The 14,418-nt window shown below is 43.4% G+C and overlaps 1 protein-coding gene across 1 annotated transcript; it reads right to left on the reverse strand.

Moving 5' to 3' along the window:
- Positions 1-3,089: 3,089 nt before the first annotated feature.
- On the reverse strand, positions 3,090-11,923 carry SEC61A1 (SEC61 translocon subunit alpha 1). Its single transcript, XM_015875397.1, has 12 exons — positions 11,775-11,923; positions 10,643-10,710; positions 10,225-10,290; positions 10,046-10,124; positions 9,544-9,675; positions 8,700-8,809; positions 8,343-8,496; positions 7,511-7,671; positions 7,106-7,303; positions 6,620-6,811; positions 5,641-5,717; positions 3,090-4,820 (listed from the first exon to the last, which is right to left on the reverse strand). Exons 1-12 carry the CDS (start codon positions 11,779-11,781, stop codon positions 4,634-4,636), a joined length of 1,431 nt encoding a protein of 476 aa, XP_015730883.1. The 5' UTR covers positions 11,782-11,923; the 3' UTR covers positions 3,090-4,633.
- Positions 11,924-14,418: the final 2,495 nt, after the last annotated feature.

The following is a 14,418-nucleotide window of genomic DNA, read 5'->3' on the forward strand; positions in this document are numbered from 1 at the left end:
AGCACAAAGCCGGCCTGGACACCTATGGCGCCGGCAACAATAGACTCAAATGTGACTATGTCCCCGCTAACAGGACAGGTGCTTTGCCCAGGGTGCCTTTCTCCTTCCCCCCCGCATCTGCACGCTTCGGCTTCCTCTTCTTGCTTGCTCCTGCCTCCAGGTGTCCCACGCCGCTCTTCTTTCTTCTGCAGCAGCTCCTGAAATATTAGCAGGGACAACATTATTCATGTGGAATGCCAAGCCCCCCACCTGAAGGAAAAGGGAAACTCCACATCGCAAAGGAACTCAGCACATGACCACCCAGCCAAGGAAGGCTTTGCATTCCCCCCTTGCACTGTTTTTATTGGAAGGACACCTAACCTCAATACAGGAATTGTTCTGTGCTATGTCAATCACTGTGCCATCTTGGCTCTTCTGAATTGTGATAGTGGCCCTTTTACAGGGAGAGGTCTCATGTTCCTCTCCTTGTCTGGTTGATTTGAGATTCACATTCACATAAATTCACCTTATTTCTCATTTAGTAGTTCATAACAACATACCAGCATGAAATTACAAGGAAGATTTCCCACTTGTTACATCTATTACCATGGATTGTCTTAAAGTACTATACAAAATTTGACATTCAAGCATCAAGTTTTCTCTGAGCATCCACCCTCTCCCTCCTATAGAGCTTTTTAAACACATTTATCTTCTTATACCCAGGAGCACCACTTTAGTGCTTCTCCCTTTTCATCATCAGTGTCTCATGTCATTCCCCCCCCACACACACACATTTTTACCTCCCCATTACTAAGGAGGAAAAAACAAACAAACAAAAAAAAGTAATGAATAACTAAAAAAAAGTTTGTTTCAACACGGCAATAGCAGTTGATATTGCTTTATTATTGCTGCTCACTGTTGCTTCCAAGTATCTTCTTCCACGTGGCAACGTGCCACTTCCGGCGTGCCTCCGTCCTTCCTCTTCAAGTGCTTTCAGAGGTCGCTCCCCTCGGAGCCCGCCCAGACGCCCCGGCTCCGTCCGCCCACCCGCCATCAGAGCCCATGAGACGGCCCCGGACCCAGCTCCTTCCACTCACCGGCCATCGGAGCCCGCGGGGCTGCTCTGGCTCCGGCTGCCCTCCTTTGGAGCCCACGCGGCAGCGGTGGCTGCCGCAGTCGCGGCCCCGACCCACCTCGGCCCGGCCCCGACCCACTTCGGCTCGGCTCCGACCCACCTCGGCCCCGACCGGGTATCTGCTGCCCCCCAGCCCCGCCTCACCTCGGCTCTGGAGACCGCTTGCCGCCCGTGCCTCCTCCTCCGCCGCCTGTCCCTCACAGCACCCAGCGCCTTCTCACACTCTGAGGAGAACGCCTCACGCACCTGCCCGCGCGGGCACCTTTTATAGCTGTCCCTAAGCGCCAACCAATCAGAACCCAGAACACCACAGGCGCTTCCCGCCGCTTTTCTTCCCGCCTCTTTTCTTCCCGCCGCTTTTCTTCCCGCCTCTTTCTCTCCCCCCTCAGCGTTCCCGCCCTTCCCAGCTGAGGGCGGCCCCCTCAGGTGTTCCCACTCACAGCCCCATCACACCTCCCCCCCACAGCAGAAACCCCTGAGCTCAGAGATACTGTTACTAAGGGAAAAGGATATTATTTATTTGTTTTGTAGAGAGGCTTGTGTTTTTTAACTTTACATTCCTTTCATTCTCTGCTTGGCTACTTTCTTTCTCATTGTAGCAATGGTACAAAATAAGGCTATGGAGCAGACACAATTATGGTACAGAGGGAAGATCAAGATTTTCTGAAGTACTTAAGCATGGAAAAGCTAAGTTTATTTGTGTGCCAGACTGCTACTTAAGCAGAGAAGTTATGAACTTTTATTGCTATCAGCCTAACGCTGCTCAGGGTTAAAGTATTTTATAAAAAACAAAAATACCAATAAACCACAGTGAGAATTAAAGCTATCAAAATTCACCAGAATTTGAATCAACAACTGGGAACACAGAGTACTCAGATCAACTCTTACTAGTAGTATTAAATCAGTTTGCTCAATGTGAAAATTTGGATGCTTTCAAAGAGTTCAAATAATAATATTCCAATTAATTTCCATGGGGAAATTCGGAGCTGTGGTATTGATAGTTGATTCAAATGACCCTTACCTGAGCTCAGGTAAAAGAAATGTATGGGGGAAAAAAATCACAGGAAAAGACTGGACTAACCCCTTTTCACCTTCAGTTTGATACTGAAGAAATGCAAAATCAAGGGAGCACAAAAATGAAGCACTCCACAAAGCAGGGCAACATATAACTGTGAAAAAAAACCACTTTGGCTACAAAAGCCAACGAAGTTTTGAAGTTTGCTAAACAATGGGATCTTTTTCTGTCTCAAAACTCCATGGACAAGGAGATAAGGCCTTAGAAATACACCAACTGCTATATAAAGTGGGAGACTTTTACAGCTTCCTGAATAGCAGAGGGATATCAAACACTCATTGCTTAAGTGGCAAAAGCTTTACAAGCTTTCACATGGATTCTGCAGAGCAAAAGGAGCAGCTGTGCAGGGGCTGAGGGAGTTGGGTTTGTTCAGCCTGGAGAAGAGAAGGTTGCGGGGTGACCTCATTGCAGCCTTTCAGTACCTGAAGGGAACTTACTGCCAGGAGGGGAGTAAACTCTTTGAGAGGGCTGACAATAGCAGGACATGGGGAAATGGTTTTAAGTTAAAAGAGGGAAGATTTAGGTTGGATGTTAGGGGGAAGTTCTTCACTAGGAGAGTGGTTAGGCCCTGGAACAGGCTGCCCAGGGAGGTTGTGGATGCCCCGTCCTTGGAGGTGTTCAAGGCCAGGTTGGACGGGGCCCTGGGTAACCTGATGTAGTAAAGGTGTATGTTTGGTGGCCCTGCCAGGCAGGGGGGTTGGAACTACATGATCCTTGAGGTCCCTTCCAACCCGGGTCATTCTGTGATTCTGTGATTCCCAATGGAAATACTACCATCCTTTTTTGTTTTACGCTGAACAGCTGTTCTGAGAAGAATCCCTTTTTCCAGTATTTTGGGCAGGTTACAGTATCCCACCATTATCATTAGGATTGTGGTATTCAAAGCAGCAGATCCAAGCATTAGCTCCAAAGATGTACTTTATTTCATTATAAAGCAGATTGTTTAGGCATTGTTCTGTGAACACCCACTGTCTGATCAGCAGGTCCCGCTCCCAGGACACAGCTGCTCAGTAACAAAAGACTCCAGCACTGGACAACAAAAATACAGATGCATAGAACAAGTGCTGCTCAGACACTTGGGAGCTGATGGCCTAAACAGCAACCAGTGAGAACAGATGATATGGTCAAAAATACAAGTCCAGCTCCAGCCCAGCCAGAACTGCACATCCAGAAGTGGAGTCCTTTTTATTACAAATAAAACAAAAAAAAAGAAAAAAAATCACATTGGACATTTTGAATCCCAAAGAACCACACCGTACTCCCTCCCTCTCCAGTCAGACCTTTAACCGTCCCTGATTTCACATCCAAATCGCACCACGACACGCTCGTACTTGATAAACAAAACCAATCAGGAGAATGACAGAAAGCAGTGTGGTTCAATAGTGAACAGCTGGCAGTGAGCGTTTCAGATGCTTTATCCCAATCCTTGTGTTCATTCTCCCCGCTGTGATCCTTCCCCCGAGGCCTTCGCTTCTACACACAGGTGTATTTCGTTCTGAATTTGCAGAATTCCCATGCATTTGGTATTTGAGCTCAGTGCATTAACAAGGGCTTCTGGGTGTCATCTGTGCTTCTTGGGAATGTAAGAGTCCCATCACTCTGAGCAGAAGCAGTGAGTCACATTGCTGGCACAACACACACACAATCCTGGTTTCCATGTTGTCCAATACTGACTTCAAAAAGACTGACAAGACCCACACACAGATACTTGCATTTGGTCCTGGGCACCTAATTAGTACTGACAATTTAAATGGAAAATAAAGGATTATTCTGGTCCATTAAAGCCTTTTACTGTAAGTTCTCCATTTTTAAGGTACAATGGAAAAAAAAGGGGGTCCCAATGGCTTCTGTAGAAGACATCTGGAAACAGCGTTGCTATTTAGAGTGAAAAGAAGCAAGTGCCTCTCAAATCTGCCATATTTGAACAAAAATACATCACAAAACTGATCGTAATAAACACTGTTTGTGCTTACAACTGTAGTTACGGATCTCAAGCATTAGGGGGAGAGGTTTTCCCTCACTACTACTGCAATGGAGCTGCAAAAAAATTAAATGGGGGGGAAAAAAAATCCCTTCTGAAAATTCAACCTTACTCAGAGTTACTTATTAAAACCTGTAAAGGTTTCAGGTTTACTAATTTTTAGAGGGGATAAAAAAAAAATTCACAGGTCACTGAACTAAATCCAATTCAGAAAGCTGATTCTCCTACCACGTAATTAAAAAACAATTCCCAATAAAAAATTGTGCACGTTTTTCCCCAGCAATTTATAAAATGCAAACAGGGTGCTAGAAAAGTTTGAACATAAGGGAATGCGCTTCGAAAAACGTTATTAAAAGATGCGTTCCTATAGAATGACATTATCAAGTTTACGTTACTTCTTTGCATCTGACTGGATACTTTAGAGTGCTGTTCCCTTCTCTCCTGGGTCCATGAGAAGCTCGGTTTAGAAAAGAAGAGCTCCCATACTGCCAACTTCACTCTGTTCCTTGACAAATATTTCAAAGTACTGATAAATGATGGTGACAGCCAGCAAGATTCCAGTTCCAGACCCAATTGCCCCGAGGAAGTCTGCCAGCACAGAGAGGGCACCAATACAGAGGCCACCAAATGCAGCAGCTGTTGGAATGTACCTGCAAAACAAGTGTGAATACAAAAGGTGCTATTAGAACTTACTCAGGATTATGGTCAATGTAATAGGATTATCATTGCATGGGAACCATAGAACACATCTAAATTGAGGAGATGGGTGTTTCCTAGGAAGCCAGCCCCACTGAGAAAAAATGATAACACAGATAACATAAACCATGCTAGCATGCCCTCTTCTGGTACAGGTCCACTATTCCAAAAGGGTTGTGCACTAGTACCAGTATACCAAGGAAGGAAAGAAAACTCATCTGACCAGGAAGGAAAGGTGTGCTGAGAAGGCATTTCAGTCTACCAGGTAAACAAGCATATATTAATGGGTAATGGATCTTCAAGACATTTGCAGACGACTGAAATCTAAAGTTGCAATAAAACTTCTGTAACATGATTCACCTAGAGATCAATCTCTGCTTGCCTCTACACCTACTGGATTTAAGTAGCTGCCAATTTCAGAGAGCAGTACATAGAAAACAGCACTCTTAAGATGTATGAGCAATTTTAAAATGCTGTTCATCAGCTTGAAGTAAAGAACACTTCTACCCTCATTACTAACGGCCCTATAAAAGCAGACAAAAGGTAAAAAAAAACAAACCCAAGCAAATAAAAGCTGTGGAGTTCAGAATGTTTTCTAACTGCAAGGCAACAACATCCTGCTGTGCAAGTCCAGCTATTAATGAGGGGCAGTACTCCACGCCCATGCACAAAACTCTAAAGCTTAAAAAACAGCCAGAAAATGTCCATCTAGGCAAAGATTACAATGCGTTTTCCCAGAATTTGCATAAGCAACTTGTGAAGTGCATAGCTCACCTGTTTAGTTCGTGTACCATTGAGGTTTCTCTGTGGCCTCGCATTACCATCTGCTGCTCTTTCAATTGTTTGGCAACCTGTGTTGAATAAAGAAGTTAAGACATGTTAGTACTGCTAGCCAAGCCCACGGAATCTAATACTACAGGAGACCAGAGCCAGACATTTCAGTGAGTTATGGGTTGCTTTTTTTTTTCATGTTTTATTTTTATATTGTTCATCTGACTTAAAAATAGCCAGTATTTTAACTTGGGATAATCCAGACTGCAGTCAGAGGCAATTCTCCATACTGTCAATTATGCAAAGCCTCTTGGATAATTCTAGTTCTCCTGAGAAAACAAAAACACAGAAACCAGTGGCTGTCCCACATACTACTCCTGTTACACTATTACTGTTCCCACATTACAAACAGTTCCTGTTTTAGCACCAACTCTCTATTCTCTCCTGGTTAGGGTTTAGTTGATGTTGTCAAACCATCTCATGAAGTCTACATTCCAACAGTTTCCCACACTCAGCTGAGCTACTTATGAGACTGCATTAGAAGGGAAACAACTGGTACTTCTTTACCACTTTAAGTGGTACTTCTGCAAGTTGATGAGATTACAACTGAGCCCTGCTAACATCTACTAACTACTGATAGGAACTGAAACTCTTGTAGGTGAGCTTCTAAAGCTGCCTGACACCCAATTAAAATGTACTTTCAGATGATTAAGCATATGCTGTTAATGCTCACCATGCGACTATTACATATTTGTTAAAGAATGGATTAAGCCATTCCATATGGCTGTCAAACTTAATCTCCTGCCAAAAACCATACAATACAAATATACCACAATGACAACTATTTTCCATCTTGTTTCCCAGTTCCAATTGGAGAATTACATAGTTGCTGAATATCAAATACCTTGGAGCAAAAGGAAGTTTAAGAAGCCACACATACATTAATGCACTGAACTCACATCGTTTATCATTTTCAACTTACATCTTTGGCAGAGGAGCCAGAGACTTCAATCCATGTCTTAGAGAAGAAAGCACAGGAACCCAACATAAAAACAATATAAACGACAGCATGGACAGGGTCTTCTAACACTGAAGAAAAGGACTCCGGAGGTGACAGATAATAACAAAGTCCACCAACAGGATAAGCGCGAGCAGGGCCTCCAGCTGAGGTGTCCTACAAAAAAGAAAGCAATCAGTCACCAATTTTCTTGCTGTTTCTCAGCCATGAAGTTAATGCTGGGCTCATATTCCACCTTTACATCACTGTATTTTATTATCCTTAGAGAAACATACACTGATTCAACATTATACCATCATCAATTCAACAAATTACTAACCTAAAAGCTTCAGCATACCCATGTGACCACATACAGAAACATGCCCTAATGCTCAGAGAAACCATCTCTCCAAGTACAATTGTTAATACCAGTCCTACAGTGCTGTATGGAAGATGAAAAGGAATACTCACAGACCAAGTGCCCAGCAGGCTAACCAGTAAATTCCCACTGAAGCGTGCAGAAAGCATCTGGGAGATGACGTACAAGTTTGACACCAGGGCAGACTGAAGAATAATAGGAATGTTTGAAGTATAGAACAGCTTGATTGGGTAGGTGTTGTACTGGCCACGGTAGCGAGCAGATTTAATAGGAAGATCCACTCTGAAACCCTGAAAAATTTCCAAAAGAGAAAAGTCCTTTATTACATCTTGACAACACAAACCCATACGACAGCTCATCAATTGCATGGGCCAGGCCTTGACAACAACAGACATGCAATTGTTCTTTTGCAAACATGTCACCTCCTGTAAAAGGAAGCAGATCACACATCGATTTCCACAGAAAACAGCTTAATAGCCCTCTTTATTCCAACTGACCTGGAAATAAATTACTATTGCAAACACGAAGATGGTGGCAATCAGATTCATGAGGTTAGGGAGATTCTGACGGTAAAAGGCCTCACGAAGAGCTCTGACTTTGTCTGTACGGGTAGCCAGAAGATGGAACAGAGCAATGATGGCACCCTCAAATTCCATGCCTTGGATAGAAACAGAAAAAACTGAGTTAGACATGATAGCTTTAAATTTCAGTGCTATGTCCATTTAGGCATCCTTCCGCAATAGAGGACTCATAACAGGACTGCCTCGATTAAGGGCACACTCAGAAATCCCCCTGTATGAAACTAGAAACTAATCACAACCCAAAGCCCAAATGGGATAACTTTACCCATCCCTAGAGACAATGGGATTCACAAAGCTATTAAAAAAGGAACATTTTTTTTAAAATTACTTTTAAACAAGGGAGGCAATGTTTCTAGTATCATTTGTGGTCAGCCATTAGTTATTGTTTGAATCATATTACCTCATTTAAGTTTTCTAGCTAAAACAGCAACATGAATTGCCTCCTGTCAGGTTTGGAGAATAAGGGGTTTAGAGCAAAGATTAAGACAAGGAACAGAAAGGAACAGCTGGTACTTGTCAGTAAGCTGGGCAGCAGCTGCAATACAACAGCAGTCATCCCTATCAAGTTTTATGGAGACACTGTATGACACTCAAGTTCAGGATTAGAAACTGGTACTTTTCACTTTCAAGATCATTGTACTAATCTATAGAAGAATGTAAAGAGTTGGAATTTTAGAAGGTTATGGGGAGAAGATGCTGTGTTTATGTTCCAAATGACAAAATAATGAAGTTCGGATACAAGTATTACCTCGTCCCGTGTTCACTGTGGTGGGGCTGAACGCCTTCCACACAATAGTCTCACAGATATTGGTAGCAATGAAGAGAGAGATGCCAGAACCAAGGCCATATCCTTTCTGCAGGAGCTCATCCAGGAGCAGAACTATCAACCCAGCAACAAAAAGCTACAGTAAAAACAAACAGGAACGTTACTCACCTTCCTTTTCATTTTTTGTTAAAAAAAAATAATTACTATTAGAAGATTAGACTACATAGGAAAAAGCAAGCACACTGATATCTCTTCTGTATGTGGGAAAGGGGACAGTCTGTAACACTGACTTCCTTGACCCTTTCAGAGGACAGAAAAGGAGGGAGGAGTAGAAATTACCTGAATTGTGATAAGCAAGCAGATACCAGCACCCATTTCAGCAGGATCTCCATACATTCCAGTCATTACATAGACAATAGACTGACCGATGGTAATGATCATCCCGAACACTGTAGGATACAAAAAACAACTATGTATTTGTTCTGAAGATTTATGTCTTGGACAATCAGAGAAACATCACATCTTTGTGGATGGTGGGAAGAAATGCAGAAGTCACAGAACATTCAAGAGCAGGTTAATTTTGTTCTTTGAAATCTAGCACTGAAAATACAAATATATACAGAGTTCAGAAACATACATTTAGAAACAAGTATTTTTGGTTACTGAAGATGTCTTTAAATACTGAAAATTGAGGATGTTAGGACATTACTTTGGTCATGATTCTTTCTTTCCAGCAAACATATCTCTAAGAGCATCAGCGCCACACATTTGAGAATACTCAAATTTCTCTATTTGAGAAATGTATCCCATATTGCTAAGGAAGAACCAGGCTTGACAGTGTAAGGTAACGACTACTACAGCTAACATCTTCATAGGTACTAACTTTTGTAGGTGAACACCAACCAATGTAATTCAAGCTATGGGTCCCCTACACACTGCTTAGTTTATTTGATGAGACTGCAGTACAAATACCAGCTGCACAGATATTCTTCCTTTACAAACCTATCTGAAGCTGAATGCTAACATGCCAGTAAGACTGCTGAAAAAGACATCGGTGGCACAGCATGACAGAAGTCCATACCCTGTAATGAATGTTGGAGTCCAATGCAAGTTTCAACATTCTGTTGTTAATGTCAGACTCTAAAGTACTCTGCCCTGGCATTTAGCATCAGCTGTTACTTACATTTCTGTGCTCCGTTGAAGAGAGCTCTGTCCTTTGGGGTATCACCAACTTCAATGATCTTGGCACCTGCCAAGAGCTGCATTATGAGCCCAGAAGTGACAATAGGGGAAATGCCCAGCTCCATCAATGTACCTGCCAGACACAGGAAGCACAGTGACCTTCAGAGGTGTGAGGGTTTGGTGCACACCAGTACCTGTTTGACTTTCCACCCCTTGCACCATGACAGAGATGACACAAAGCCCCAAATATCCACACACGTAAGAGGTTTCCATGATGTCTCTCCAGCCTCTTCCCCTCATAAAATGCCCCCTCATTTTAGCAAGGAATAGACTGCAGACAGCCACAAAGCCATTCTGTCCATGAAAGCGTGCCTTTCCAATCCCACGCTGACATATTTCTTACAACAGATAAAATTACTCTTTCCTCTTTGTTCCACTTCTCATTTCAATAAAATAAAGCACAAATTAAGAACAAGAATTTTCTCTTGGAAGACTGACCATACCTCTATTTGAAGCCAGAATCACTCTCATCCAGTAGAATGGATCCGCTGAGTCTGATGACATTATACCAAATAAGGGAATCTGAATATCCAACCAACAGAAGCAAATAGTTAATTAGAAACTTTTAAATACCCATTCACCATCTTAATTCTTCCTTAAAAAACACGGGAAAGAAGCGTACCTGACAACATACTAAGAAGATGAAGAGCGTGATAGCTGTCCATAGTACCTTTTCCTTAAACTGAATCTAAAGGAAAAACAAAACAACACATTGAAGAGGATAAAGCTGTCAATATAGAAAGATCCCATCAATCAGTAAACATTCACTCTGATATCCCAAAGTGCATTTTATTTTCTTCTGAAGGGACAAAGTGTAGGACACTGAATAAAATAATTCATTCTTTCATCCCTTCTGCACTGCGTGCAGCCAAATCTTTTTTGAGCCTTCAACCCAAATAAGCAGGTCTGTGTAAGTGAAAGGTAGTTCTAGCACTTCCACAGATATGTGGCCTCTGTCATTCTCCCTACAAGGCCAACTAAGATGCAAACATCTTATATTACACGAATAGAAACTTCTGAATGAACTTTCACCAACTTACCTTCCGTTCTGGCTTCTGGATTTCAGGCAGGATAACACAGAAGGGCTTGATTACTTCGAGGAATTTTACTGTAAGGAAATTAGTTAAAAGACAAAATAAACACACAGAAAGAAACAACAATGGGAGAAGCTCAACTGAATGTTGTATTTAAGAAAAGAAAGTTGTCTTTTTTTGTTGTTTTCTTTTAGATTCTCACACAGAGGTACATGGAAAAGTCGAAAATGCATTGGAAACAGGGAAGAACAAAGAAAAGAAAGAATAAATCCAGAGCTTTCTGCTTTTAACAAGTAGGATGGCAGCACAGAAAACCTGCTGCTGTTTTGCACAAGTTTAAGTCCTCAGAACCTCACAACACTTCTCAAGTACCAGTATTTAACAAGTACAACACTCAACACAGGTTAAAATCAGAGGTTACTTTCAGGCCATACAGCTGAAGTGTCTACACAGTGTCTGCACACACACACACAATGTTCTATTTCAAGTCACTTTACAGAACTGCTCCTGCAATGATCTCCCCCTGGTCACAAGGACACGTTCCTTGATCAGAAAACTCAAAGCTGCCTCAGTTTTAGCAAAAAGAAAAGAAAAACAAAACAGGAATATGGGCAAAATCACAAGTCGGCAGCAACCACACACAAGTGAGTTTGAACACAGTTAATGCTGGACTTCTCAAGGCCGGGTCAGACTCCACGTGGATCTGGGGATGCAGCAGAACGGAAACTCCCGGTGGCTGCCTATTTCCATACAGAAAGCAGCAATTCCATAACGCTCTGTGACTCACCCATCACAAACTGCTCCAGTTCATATTATTAGCTGCCCAAAAGCTGCGCTTTCAATACATTGATGAAGGCACAGAGGCTCGCAGCTATGATAACATACAGATTTACCTCAGATGCTTTTCTAAAGGCTCTTCCTTACTTACAGCCGGCCCAGGACACAAGTATTTCATACAAGAAAAATAAAAGGCAGACGGAGCCTCCAGAGCTCAGGGAGGTGCACGCCCGCCCTGCGAGGCCTGGCCGCACAGGGAGCGCGCAGCTCGACGTCCCACGGGCTCATACAGAGCAGCAGCACCCACAACCTTCCCTACACCCACCCGGAGCCCAGCCCCATCCCTACACCCCGTACTCACTCCCCATGGCGCTCGGGGACGGGAGCGCGGAGCGCTGCGGCTGCGGGAGGGACACGTCAGGACTGAGCCTGGCCGGCCCACTGCGCTTCCGCTTCCGCTTCCTGCCACGCGCCGCTGTCCGCACTGCGCAGGCGCTGTCCCCCTTGCAAATCGCCTACAACTCCCAGCATGCACCCGCAGGGAAATACCGATGCTTATTGGCTGCAAGCAATCGGGAGGCAGTCTGGGAGTTGTAGTCGGCTCACCTGGCCGCCATCTTGTCGTGGTATCATACGGTCACCAAGCCCGACCATGGAGCCATCAACACCCTGCACACCAACCATGGCCATCGGTGCCACATCTGTCCTTTAAGTGAACCTGGGGCTGGATTTAACACAGCTGGAGAAAGCTGAGCCTATTGTGAGATACAAGGCACTGATAGAAAGGTGCAGCACAGCACCTTGTGCTGATGGGACACGTTATTGTAACCCAAAAAGTGAAAAGCAGTCCCATTGACTTCTTTGTCCCTATCTGCTCGGCTCTTGTGAGGCCCCATCTGTTGTACCGTGTCCAGGTGTGGAGTCCTCAGTACAAAATGACATGGAGATTTTGTTAAGGGTCCAGAGGAGGGACAGGAAGATGATCAGGGGGCTGGAGCACCTCCCCTATGAGGACAGGCTGAGGGAGTTGGGTTTGTTCATCCTGGAGAAGAGAAGGTTGCGGGGTGACCTCATTGCAGCCTTTCAATACCTGAAGGGAACTTACTCCCAGGAGGGGAGTAAACTCTTGGAAATGGCTGACAATAGCAGGACACGGGGAAATGGTTTTAAGTTAAAAGAGGGAAGATTTTAGGTGGAAGTTCTTCACTAGGAGAGTGGTTAGGCCCTGGAACAGGCTGCCCAGGGAGGTTGTGGATGCCCCGTCCTTGGAGGTGTTCAAGGCCAGGTTGGACAGGGCCCTGGGCAACCTGATCTAGTAAAGGTGTATGTTTGGTGGCCCTGCCAGGCAGGGGGTTTGGAACTACATGATCCTTGAGGTCCCTTCCAACCCGGGTCATTCTGTGATTATGTGATTCTGTAACATAACATCCTGTCTGCTTTCCAGGCATTCACAGAGGGGCTTATCGCTGCTCGGAAAGCTAAAAGTAAACAGAAGTTGGAGGAAAGCAAACAGAGGTGCTGATCCAAAGCAATCACTCAGCCTAAAGACAGTGAAATCCACTGTGGTTTCCACAGATCTCCTTGTTCTTTCCTAGCCACTTAGATGTAGCTTGATTAGTCCACCCCTTCTTTCCTGAGATTAACATTAGTTCCAAAGTCATCACTGATGGCACTGAGAATGTTGTAGTCAGTCCTTGTCCAGCGGAACGTGCTTAAAAACTTCCAGTTGGTTTCTACCTACTCATTTCCAATTATTGAGGAAGCATCCGTTTTTCAGATTACACACTGTCAGAGTTTGCTTCGTGAGATCTTTTCAGCTTATTAACATAGGGATTGACACCATACGCCAAAGGCAACTGGTGGAAGAGAGAGGAGGATTAGCGGTAATGTTGTGGAAGTCTGAACAAAGAAGCAACAATAAAGATAGAAGCAAATGATGACGTGCCAGAATTCTGTGGAATTTATTAAAACTGCTGTGAGAGGTGCTGGTAACATCACTATGCCAGATCATGCTTAAGTTAGAAAGGATAACGTGGCCTTATTATTATCTAAACAGCTCTCTGCTTCTAGCCACTTAGAAGTCAGGTGAGTAGGTCACTGTCTGGGCTCCATGCTCAGTGGAGATGCTGATGAGCACCTCTGGAGAAATGTTGACTCCACTTATCTTACACATCTGTGTAAAGTGTCTTCTCAAAGATGTTATCTCTGAATCAAGCTTGGGCGTTTTTGAAAGAGTCTGAGGGGAAGCTTGTCAATCTACTGTTTCTATTGTAATTGCTCTTTTGACAAATAGATAGTGTCAGTCTCTAGGGCCTCCGTCTATTTCTCCTCCACAGTGATAAGACTATCCTTAAAAGATGGCTTCCCAGAATATAAAGGGCTGTTATTCTTTACAAGGCCAATCTGTTGGGCATATGGATTTCCTATTGTTTTAAAAAATAATGCAATAACATAATTTGTTTTGATATTAGATGAGAACAAACCTTATAAATTCATATTGAATTGTCTACTTAGATATGGAAGCTGGAAATTCAGTAGTTTTTGCTTACCTCTCTCGTTTGTCCATTCTGAATCTGAAAAACTTCACATCTGGGGATGTGAAAATACAGATGAATACAGCTGAATTTGCCACTGAAGTTCAGTTCTGGAAATAAACGGCTTATGAAAACTGGGTTCCTTAGAAATCTACAGTGAAAAGCCTCTTTTTTTGCCAACTGCAATAGAAAAAAGCAAAACAAAACACATATAGAGAATTCAGGGTCGGCTGCTTTGTGTCATCAGCTGTCACTCTGCAGAACAGAAGAGTAAAAGAAACTGAAGATACAGTTGTTGGGGAATTATTTTGGTGACGCCGTTTGAGACACAGGGTCAAGTTTCAGCTTACAGTGACTCCCTGACTTCAGTTTATCTTGGAATCTATTTTGGAAGCCAGTCACACTTTGAGTGACAAAACTGGCATTTGTAAAACTAGAGCTGATTTTCACAGTTTTGGAGTAGTAACAACT

The sequence above is a fragment of the Coturnix japonica genome, chromosome 12 (assembly GCF_001577835.2).
Source record: "Coturnix japonica isolate 7356 chromosome 12, Coturnix japonica 2.1, whole genome shotgun sequence".
Taxonomy (NCBI): Eukaryota; Metazoa; Chordata; class Aves; order Galliformes; family Phasianidae; genus Coturnix; species Coturnix japonica.